The 11,285-nt window shown below is 47.7% G+C and overlaps 2 protein-coding genes across 2 annotated transcripts in view; both read right to left on the bottom strand.

Moving 5' to 3' along the window:
• Window positions 1–4,586: 4,586 nt before the first annotated feature.
• The window catches only part of MRRF (mitochondrial ribosome recycling factor), a 19,151-nt gene continuing 12,452 nt past the window's right edge, over window positions 4,587–11,285 (bottom strand). The window contains exons 6-7 of the mRNA XM_081847801.1: window positions 6,585–6,744; window positions 4,587–5,145 (exon numbers count right to left, since the gene is read on the bottom strand). Of these exons, the coding sequence (XP_081703927.1) occupies window positions 5,068–5,145; window positions 6,585–6,744 (238 nt within the window). The 3' untranslated portion in view covers window positions 4,587–5,067. The remainder of the gene's footprint in view (window positions 5,146–6,584; window positions 6,745–11,285) is intronic.
• Window positions 9,546–11,285, bottom strand: part of LOC309333755 (carboxyl-terminal PDZ ligand of neuronal nitric oxide synthase protein-like) — a 225,670-nt gene continuing 223,930 nt past the window's right edge. The window contains exon 12 of the mRNA XM_081847609.1: window positions 9,546–11,002. The gene's annotated coding sequence lies outside the window, so the exon portion shown is untranslated. The remainder of the gene's footprint in view (window positions 11,003–11,285) is intronic.

Raw genomic sequence — 11,285 nt, 5'->3', positions numbered from 1 at the left:
TCTTGGCTGGATGGTCTGTTTGTTGCTAAAAGCTAAAAGTTGGATTTCAGCCAGCTCATGGCATTGGGATTACCAGGGTGGGGGCACTAATAGGCAAGGGGGCAGCAGGTGGAAAGAGCTGCCAAACTTTGAAAAGCTGGTATCCCTGTGTATCAAGTTCATCAGCTTTGTTGAATTAATTGAACTAAATAGTTTCAACTAGACTCTGAATAAATGTGGCAATTAATGGTTAGTGTTTTGAATTTCATTGTGTTATTATCTTCCTTAGTGGCTCCTGCAGAAAGCTACTCTGAATAATGATTTTCATAGGCTTCTGGGGCACAGGGGATAAGCCTATGGAACAAACAAACAAAAGTTAGGGAACCACTGAATTAGTGGGTGTTTAAAGAAGTCCAGAAGGGACATGGGTGGCGCTGTGGGTTAAACCACAGAGCCTAGGACTTGCCGATCAGAAGGTCGGCGGTTCGAATCCCTGCGACGGGGTGAGCTCCCGTTGCTCGGTCCCTGCTCCTGCCAACCTAGCAGTTCGAAAGCACGTCAAAGTGCAAGTAGATAAATAGGTACCGCTCTGGCGGGAAGGTAAACGGCATTTCCGTGCGCTGCTCTGGTTTGCCAGAAGCGGCTTAGTCATGCTGGCCACATGACCCGGAAGCTGTACGCCGGCTCCCTCGGCCAATAAAGCGAGATGAGCACTGCAACCCCAGAGTCGGTCACAACTGGACTTAATGGTCAGGGGTCCCTTTACCTTTTTAAAGAAGTCCAGCCTTGAAGGCTGTCCATCGACCAGCCACAGCCTCTCAGCCGAACCTACCTCAGAACTGTAATTTTATTTTTGACCTCTGAGGGTCAAGAAGAGGTCAAGCGATTCCACATGTAGGAAATGCTGGTCATTGAAAGAACCATGTACTCCACTTTAGCCTCCTTGGAGGTGGGAGAGAAATTGCAAGAATACGATAAATAAACACACACACACACACACACACACACACACACACACACACACACGTGTGCTGGTCTTGCACTAACCACTTATCTCCCAGATTCAACAAACAGAAACAAGATGGGGAAGAAAGCAAGTCCCTACTGCCCCCCCCCCAAGGACTTCTAGCCTGAGCACTTGGGGCTGCACACTGACAAATTATTAAAATAGCTTTTTTGCGCCCACTTTGCCCTTTACAAAATGCCTAAGGGGGAAGCCTGAGGCTCGGTGGTAGAGCACCTGCCTTGCAATGTAGGCCTCGGAAAGGTCAAATCCACCCCAACTTAGCATCTCCAGGTTGGGAGAACCAGTGCTTGCTTTCCCCGCCTAGAAAAATAAATGCTGGCACTCACCATGAACAACAACAACAACAGGTACTGCCAGTACTGTATTCCCTTGAGCAGCTACTGAAAAAAAGCCCTGGGAAGAACCCTGCCTGAAATGCTAGAGAACAGACCAACCGTCTGACTTTGTATAAGACAGCTTCCTGTGTATGAAATATTAAAAATACATATGTGAACAACAAAAATAGCAATAAAGGAAGGAAAGTGGGAGGCATTACTATGCAGAATAGGGCTGCCCTATGTCCAGATTTCCTGGACGTTACCGGGATTTCAAAGGCAGCACTGAGAACTATTGAGGTCCTTGGAGAAATAAAGGTGAGGTCTAAAGGCCATAAACAAATAAGCAAGAGATGTGTCAGTGCACAAACAGCCTTAGCTAACTCAGAAGAGCGAGCCAAGCTGTATATTCCCAGGCAAAATGTGTTCTTTTGGAGGGGGAGAAGCTGGAAGCCTTTGGCTCCTCACTCAGTGCCCAAAGATTTTCCAGAGGTTTTTATTTTGCTTCTGAGTGTCCCCTTTCCTTACTCCCCCCCTCCATATATATATATATATATATATATATATATATATATATATATATCGCACGGCAGCGCAGGCTCATTTGCATGTGTATTGCGCCTACCGCCACGGGTGCCGGGGTCAATTGAAACTCGAGAAAAAGAGGAGAAATTTTATGCAAAACTGTTGATTGCATTTGTATGTAATGAAATCATCCAATATTCATCCGACGATGGGCTCTAATCTGAAAGGAGAACTGGAGGACATAAGAGTCACTGGGAAGCTATAATGAGCTTCTGTAGTGATTAAAAAAAACCCACTTGAGCCTCCTGACAATCCAGGCCGAAAGCGCGTCTAATCAACACTGAATATAGAAGGCAGGCGATTATGGGGGCGCATCTCCCTCATCTCCCCCCCCCCCGCCCCCCTGCCCGCACTGCCGGCAGGCAAGGCGCACTGTTGAAAGATGTATGCGCCTCCTAAACTCTGACACACCACCAGCCTTGTTTGACACAAATCCAGAAAGCCTACAATCAGAGAGAGGATTCAGCCCTCCTTTACACAAAAGCAATCACAATTGCACCGTCTCTCTCTGCCGCCAGTGGCTCACAAGGAGAGCAATCACCTCTCCTTTGAAGTACAGCATTGGGTTTTGACACTGGAGGGACTCGACTCTGGCTCAGACCCTTGCGCTGCTCCGTTCTCTCCCCGCCACCCCTGCACGACTTCTCTCTTGCTTTTCACACACTCACTTTCTCTCTACTGGGACCAGAGGGTGCTTTGCAAAGGCATCACTTGAACCCAAGGCCGGCAGCTGGGCCCAAGCACTCGTGGATAAAGGGAAGAGTCACAGCTCAGGGGCAAAGCATCTGCCTTGCATGCAGACATGGAGCAAAGTTCAGTCCCCCAAGGGCAGCAACTGCGGGGAGGGCTGCAAAGACACACCCCCCCCCCCCGCCTAAAAGACTCTCCCGCCTTATAAAAAAAAACATCAAACAACCTGCCAAGGAAGCACAATGAAATTCAAAACAGTAGCAATTAATTAGACATTCATTCAATATACAACCAAAACTATTTGGTTCAATCAGTTCAGCAAAATGGATGAGTCTGATGTTCATTTGCACCTCCAGTGGCCCCACTGCCTGTCGCCCCCTTGCCTCTTAACTGAGGCCCCGTGGGTCTCACTCTGCATAAAGCAGTGTCATGTGTTCCTAGGGACACTGGTGGGTTTCTCCACCATGGGAATTTTAAACACTGATGTTCGACCTGGCTTGGCAGAGGACACCAGGAAGTGCTGCAGGGAGGCTTGGAGGCCTTGGGTTTTGGGTACAGGCTCCCTTGCAGGATTAGGATTTTAGCTTTGTGGGGGTGCCTTGATCCTGTGGCGCTTTGGGAGGCTCAGGTCAAGGCAGCAACTGTGAGCCTTTTATCAGTTTTGGCTGATGCTCCAGGTGCATCTCCTCCAGACTAAGCGGAACCTCACCTGTGCCATAGAAACCTCCAGGCAGGATGGCCCCCTCCCCACTTTATACAAGCCTCAAAAAGTGCTTAGAAATATCAGGTAGTAGCTAACTAAGCTCTACTGCGAGCGCTCCAGTTGGAGAACAGCCTTTACCAAAGGTGTCATGGGCTTTGAAGACACTCGAACTCAGGGCGCAAGGGAGAAACGTGCTAAGAGGAAGGCACGCTTGGCAAATCCACACCGTGATCAACTCCTGCCCGGAAACCAATGTCCCCACTGTGGAAGGACGTGTGGATCCAGAATTGGCCTCCACAGTCACTTACGGACTCACTGTTAAGGCCGTGTTTATGGGAGACAATCTTACTAGGCTACGAGTGATCGCCAAAGAAGAAGGATCCATTAAAATTAATGGGCCTATCCATCCATCATGACTGTCAATTTCAGTGGGTCTACTTTGAGTAGACACATTTGCAATCCGTTCAAACCTCTGCTGCCGCCTGCCAGAAGTGCCTCCTCTTTTGATAAATGGATCAAGGAGGCAATGAATGCCCCACAGTGCTTACTTGGCTCAGCAAATTTCTTTCAGCTCAGGCCTTTTGAGCTAACCTTACATTTATCAAATGAGCCCTTTCTTCCATCCTGAAACCCTGAGGAGTGACTACCAGTCAGTGTAAGCAGTACTGAGCTAGATGAAGCAGCATTCCAACTCAGGATATAATAGCTTCCTACAATCCTAATGCCCCCTATGCAACAAAAAGGCACACTCTTTAAAGCTCTGTGGTTTGTGGGGCTGGATGTGACCATCCTCCTCTCCCCTCCTACCCTACCCCCACACGTTTCCCTACAGCCCACATTAAGCATATTCATGGGATTTTAATAATTCTGCGTTTTCATTTCAACACTGCTGAACTTGGGGAGGAGCCTTGCACCCTGCAATGAGCAATCTCATTCAGACACCTCAACTTGCCTTCAGAGACACCCGCAAGCGTTGCTAACATAGGACTAACTTTGCAGCCATGAGGGCTAGGCGTTCAAGAAACTGAAACTAGCAGCCTACCCAGGTCAGGTTGCTCATGCAGCCTTGTGCTCTACCATAAGGGGTGTGTGTGTGGAAACTGCACCAGGTTTCCCAACTAGGAAACTGGGGCAGTATGGGAACTGCCACTAGGAACCACGGGACCCAGCCCAGCAGTTCAGGCTGCCCTGCCCCAAACTGCTATGGAAGTCTGCATGTAACCTTTCCTGCATTCTAACCCCAGCAAGGACAAAGGGTAGGGGAAGAGTCATCGGATCACATGGAGACACTTCATAGCTCCTGGGGGGCTTTATTTAATGTACAAGATTCCCTGTGAGTTCGTGAAGATGCCTGGCCTCTGCTGCCTCCTCCCACTCTGACAAAGTTTGCAAGCGAGTGAAAATGGCCAAGGCGGTCAACGACAATCCAAAATGTGATTGCTCCCAGGAAAAAAAATTCCTCTTTGGTCAGGCACGCTCTCTCTCTCTTGCCAAGAACCACCACTCTACGTGGTTATGCCAGCCAGGTTTTAGTGGGGCTGCAACCTTAACTTCATCAGCCCCAGCTGCCCTCGAAGTTGCCAACACAATTTTTCTGGCCAATGCCAAGGTCTTAGGGAGGGTGGCAGGGATGATCGTAGACCCGATCCAAAGAGCCTCGCACATGATGGGAGCCAAAATGCTACAGCCACACAGGAGGCCGTGAGAGTCCAGTGATGGGTAGAAAACTCCTCCTGGTGACAGATGGCTTGAAATCTCCCGTAAGCAGGCTAACCAAGCAGCTCTTTTGTCTTTGCTGCCAACAGCTTCTCCATTTCGGCTACTGTGTCCTCTGCCATTTGCTGGATCTGCAGGGGGAGAAAAGTGTGTGAATGCAGGCAACTTTTTTTAAAAAATAAAAACATTACGGACATCCAAGGAAGCTGAATGTTGGCAAGTTCAGTAAGGACTCAGCTATACAGCTGCAAATAAAACATTTTGACTGCGTTGTAAAGTGCAGCACACAAATGGGACACTAGATGGCGACAGTGAGCTATGGCAAATTCAATATAGTTTTCAAAACTTTTTTTTTTTTTAAAGCATTTTAGCAGTGTTTTCATGTGTGTAGATTTCACCTAAGTGGTTTTTTTTTAATGCTGCACACAGTTAAAACTATGGAACTCACTCCCACAGGAGCAGTGATAGGCCACCAAGTTGGATGGCTTGAAAAGAGGGCTAGACGAATTCATACAGGAGAGGTTCTCACAGTGAGAAACAAGCAAACAGGATTCAAGTGCAAAAGAAGACCTCTCCCCTCCTGAGTTCTCCCTGACAGGCTGGCTTTTGATGTGGGAGCAGGTCCAGATGCTTTCCAGGGTTAAATATAATAGTAAATAATAATAATAATGTGGGACGCGGGTGGCGCTGTGGGTAAAACCTCAGTGCCTAGGACTTGCCGATCGCATGGTCGGCGGCTCGAATCCCTGCGACGGGGTGAGCTCCTGTTGCTCGGTCCCTGCTCCTGCCCACCTAGCAGTTCGAAAGCACGTCAAAGTGCAAGTAGATAAATAGGTACCGCTTTATAGTGGGAAGGTAAACGGCGTTCCGTGTGCTGCGCTGGCTCGCCAGAGCAGCTTCGTCACGCTGGCCACGTGACCCGGAAGTGTCTCCGGACAGCGCTGGCCCCCAGCCTCTTGAGTGAGATGAGCGCACAACCCTAGAGTCGGACACAATTGGCCCGTACGGGCAGGGGTACCTTACCTTTTTTAATAATAATAATAATTTAGTACAGTCGTACCTTGGGTTAAGAACTTAATTTGTTCCAGAGGTCCGTTCTTAACCTGAAACTGTTCTTAACCTGAAACACCACTTTAGCTAATGGGGCCTCCCACTGCTGCTGTGCCACCTCATTCTGAGGTAAAGTTCTTAACCTGAGGTACTATTTCTGGGTTAGCAGAGTCTGTAACCTGAAGCATCTGTAACCCGAGGTACCACTGTAAAAGCAAAATCATACCCAATCAAACAAGGTTCAGTAATGCGATCATCAAAATTATTAGAATACAGTGGTACCTCGGGTTAAGAACTTAATTCGTTCCAGAGGTCCGTTCTTAACCTGAAACTGTTCATAACCAGAGGTACCACTTTGGCTAATGGAGCCTCCCGCCATCGCCGCACGATTTCTGTTCTCATCCTGTGGTAAAGTTCTTAACCCGAGGTACTATTTCTGAATTAGTGAAGTCTGTAACCTGAAGCGTCTGTAACCCGAGGTACTACTGTGTTAGAAAATGGCCCATCAACCGACTAGTACCTGTTTCTCTATCAACCGGATGGTATCCTCTGACGTGGAGCTTTTGGCCTTCCTTGTCTGGCTGATGGCCTCGGCGCGAACTCTCCGCAGGGACTCCTTCGCTCTGTTTGTCAGCTGCTTTCCCACAGTGACCAGGTTCTCTCTGTGCTCGCGGGTGACCCTAGCCAAACAGTAAGCAAAGGGTGTCTTTGACCTCAGCTGCTCATGCACTCACAACCTCACCACTGGATTTCTGCGATGTATTCCATGTGCAGCTACCCTCGGGGCTTTCCCAGAGGCTGCATCTGGTACAGAAAATGGCGGCTTGGTGGATTGTGGGGGCAATTCTCATTTATTTGTTTATTAAATTACCATACCGCCCTTCATCTGAGGATCACAGGGTGGTTTGCAATACAAAAACACATTGACATAGTAACAAACGGAAACTATAACACCTCCCCACCCACAGTTTTAAAGGCCATAGATTGTTTAAATAACCAAAAGTCTGGGAGAAGTGTAATGTTTCATCCCACAAGCAGGGAGCCACCACAGAAAAGGCCTGTTCCTGTGTTGCCACCCTCCAGAAACTTCTATGCAGGAGGCACACAAAGGACCTCAAATGATAACCACAGGGTCCAGGTTGGTCCTTATGGGGTAAGGCAGTGCTCGAGGCATCACAGTCCTTGCTTGCAGGATTTGCACTGGCTTACAATTTGCTACTAGGCTAAGTTCAAGGTGTTGGTACTAAACATATAAGGACCGGGTTATCTGAGAGACTGCTTACCCCTTATGCACCTAGGACATTACTGCAGTCTCCTTCAAGTTCCAAAGACCTCAGCAGCCAACTCTGCAGTAACTCGGAGCAGGGCTTTTAGTGTGGCTGCCCCTGCCCTGTGGAATCGTGTACCTGTCGCGATGCAACAGGCACCTGCGATGCGCACTTTCAAATCCTCAGCTGGATCGAAACGTCTTTACCATGGGTGTCCTCTTACATCTAGGGTTTTTGTCCTGTTTTGAATGTATTTGTTGGTTCTGTGTTTTAAATCCTTTCAACTATCTTACGTGTAATCTGCTGTGGGATGGTGGTTTAGAAGGCAATTAATAAATTGCAACGATAAGATTAAGTGTAATATAAAAAAGGAAATGTCAGGAAAACCACTCTCAATAAATGTGTGGGCTAATTGCTACAAGGCTACTGGAGCAGGGGATTAGAAAGGTTTCTGAATGTGTACACAGATGCAAATCTGGTTGGCCCTGAAAATGGGGTGGGGGGAAAGCCTTGAGTGATAGGGGAAATTGTGCTTAGGAGATAGAGGTTTTATGGGAGAGGTGGAGGGAGACAAGAACGACAGGTGAGGAAGAGCAAGGTATCTCACATGGCAGGTTTCGTGAAGCTGAGTGCCTCCAGATGTTCCGGGCAATTTCTATGCTTCCCTGCACTTGCTGGGGCTGATGGAACCTGTAGCCCCAAACACATGGAGGGCACTGGCTGCCTTATTTTATTCATTTAAAGCATAAAATGTATACACCACAAGTTTGTTTTAACAACAACAAAAAACAAACCCAGAGCAGCTTACAAGGAAAATAAAACAATAAAATTCTCAGTAAAAACTGCTTAAAACTTTCAAAAGGTGAAACCAACAATGAACTAAAAACTGAAAAACATATAACAGCATTCTACATGTCTGGGCAGGCAGGCACTGAAAGGAGCAAAGGCACCTGCTTGGTTTCAATAGGCAAGGAGTTCCACAGTATGTGTGCCACAAGAAAGATATCAATTTCTTTCAATGACTTTGGGTGGGTGCTCAGCAAGTTCTAGGAAAAAAAGCCCTGATTACACACTGCAATTGGGGACAGGAAATGGGGCAACAGAGGGAGAAGCGTGGCCTTGCGACAAAGGAGGAGATGTGAGAGTAACATTGGAACCTGCCTTCCTTCCTTCCTTTCCGCTCCTCCTGGGTCTCTTCCCTCCTCCTGTGTAATTCAAACCAGGGGATGATCTGGGAGTGTGTTAACAATCAGGCTGCTGTGCACCCAGTCGAAATCCTCAGCAATTAGGAGGATAATAGCAGCCTCCTTCAGGATTGCATGGGGGGGGGGAGTTGAGGGGAGGGGAGAAGAGAAAGGAAGAAGAGAGCAGGAGGAGTTGCAGAGACCAGAGCAGGATCTTATCGGCCAAAGCAAAAATGCTGATGCTCAGACATTCTCTGCCATGAACGCTTGGCTGCACTAATTTCAGGCTGATCTCTCCTGACATTGCCTGCACCCAGGGTGTGGGCAGAGAAGCTGATGGGGGCTCCATCTGTCCTCACCCTCAACCTCAAGCCATGCTGGCTGGTGCTGAGAATAGCTAGGAGCCCAGGTCCCTCAGCCCTTGGCTACATGTCTGGGAATTGCTGCGGTGAGCTTCCCTGAAGGCCTTCACTGCAGAGCCCAAACCCAAAAGCTGGATTTCCCACCACATGCAGGGAAATGGATGACCCAAGGCGAGTGGGGAGGTTGCTTTTATTAAGGGTTCTTTGGGGACCTTGGGCTGCATCCCTGCTAAGTTCTACTCAAGAGTCACCCTTGTAGTGGGAATTATACTATATGCTTTGATAGATAGCCTAAGAGATGTAAAAGAGGGTGTGAAAGGATATTGTTAAGATAGGCGACTCTGCTTACTCAGACCGCATGAAGAATGTGTCAATTACTCTTGTGCAGGAAAAAACTCAGCCCTGAGCTGACCTGTTCTTCTCACCAAATCCGGCATCCAGCTCTGATGACACAGGCATGCTTTTGCCCTGAGAAAGGGACATAATTTCTACGTATGTATAAAGCTAAGGCGAGGGGATCCCCCTATGTAAGCCTGTGTAATTTGTAGGGCTGAGGGCTCCACTTTTGTGAGTCCCCTGGGGCCAAGTAAAGTTGCCTTAAACATCACAATATAGACCAGTATGAAGTAAGCAGCACATAAGCGGCACACAAAACACTACCAAACCATTCTGCGTTCTAAATCTTATATTAATAATCCAAAAATTAAGAGAACAAGGTACAAGATCTACCTCAGAAGCCACAAACAGAAAACTCATTCAAATTGTGTCCAAAAGCAAGATTCAGTCGTTAAAGTTCCTTTAGCCAGGCTCCTGTAGATATCAACAGTGGTAAGTTTGATCAAATGAAGTGTCGGTGATGTTACATCACGATGACATCGTTATTGAAGAAATTAATAAGATTAATGTATTCAAGTTAGGCACGGCCATCAAGTACAATGGTTCTACGCAGAGTAGGACTAACACTGTATGATATGCTTAATCTAATACCCAACGTTATCCTGTCTGGTCACCTTCTCCAAGGCCATCAAAGACTACCCTCTTGATACTATCCATGGGAAATTTGGAGACTGAAATTTGGACCAGAGCCACGACCCCTCTTGCCCAGCAGTCAGTTTCCAAAGTGGCCAGCTCCAGCATGGCCCTCCTTTGCTATTTGCTCATTGATTCTTATTTTTGAAGTAGACTGTTCTGCAAACATAGGTTCCACTAAGTCACTTCTTCATGCAGCACATAGTTGAAACTATAAAACTCTCTCCCACGGGAGGCAGTGATGACTTTAAATGAGGATTACACAAATTAATGGAGGATAAAACTTAGATGGCTCTGCTCTGCCTCCATAGCTGGAGAGCTGTAAGAACAGGAGGCTGGGCCCCCTTTGGTCTGATGCAGCAGGGCTATTCTAACTAAGGTCCTTAGTTACTGTCTATCACCCACTAATCTATTGCCCATTAATCAAATCTAATCCTTTAAAAAGACTGCTTTTTGGACTCCGTAAGATTTGGTCTGTAAATAGCACCCATTGCACTGTTCATTCTGCTATGCTCTTGAACAGAAACTAAGTTAAATTACATTGATGATGCTGGAATTATTAAGTGTGTTTCAGAGGGCGGTTTTCTTTTCAGTCTGGAAGTTACTGCCCATCGCCATTCTTGGGTGCTGTTCTAGTTATGTTGTATGCAGCCCAGGGCTCCAATTTGAAAGGAGTGGTGGTACAGAAATCAAATAAATACATAAACAACCAGCTTTTATGGGCAAGTTTTTGGTGAAACTTATGGGACATGGGTGGCGCTGTGGGTTAAACCACAGAGCCTAGGACCTGCCGATCAGAAGGTCGGCGGTTTGAATCCCAGTGATGGATTGAGCTCCCGTTGCTGTCCCTGCTCCTGCCCACCTAGCAGTTCGAAAGCACGTCAAAGTGCAAGTAGATAAATAGGTACCTCTCTGGCGGGAAGGTAAACGGCGTTTCCGTGCGCTGCTCTGGTTCCCCAGAAGCAGCTTAGTCCTGCTGGCCACATGACCCCAAAGCTGTACGCCGGCTCCCTTGGCCAAGAAAGTGAGAAGAGCACCGCAACCCCAGAGTCGGTCACGACTGGACCTAATGGTCAGGGTTCCCTTGACCTTTACCTTTACTTTTGGTGAAACAAGGTGATGGAGTGGGTGGGGAGGAAGAGCATCTCTCCATCATCCATTTTCAAACCTCTTCACTGCTGGCATTGGTCAGTTCAGAAGCGAAACCAGCTCAGTGGGCGCCAGCCGTACAAAGAGCTGGGAAAGGACTGCAATGTGTCCTGGACAACAAAGCAAGAGGCGGACTCCCTTGAGGAAGGGGATTCACAGAGACCACCTTGCCCAAAGTATGCTGAAAACTGGAGCTGGCAGCAATCTCCTTGTCTGGGTGCTGCTGCTG

Source organism: Podarcis erhardii (genome assembly GCF_964252035.2).
Source record: "Podarcis erhardii genome assembly, chromosome: Z".
NCBI classification, from domain to species: domain Eukaryota; kingdom Metazoa; phylum Chordata; class Lepidosauria; order Squamata; family Lacertidae; genus Podarcis; species Podarcis erhardii.
Note: the sequence above shows the minus strand (reverse complement) of the source record. Positions and strands in the feature narration are given on the sequence as shown.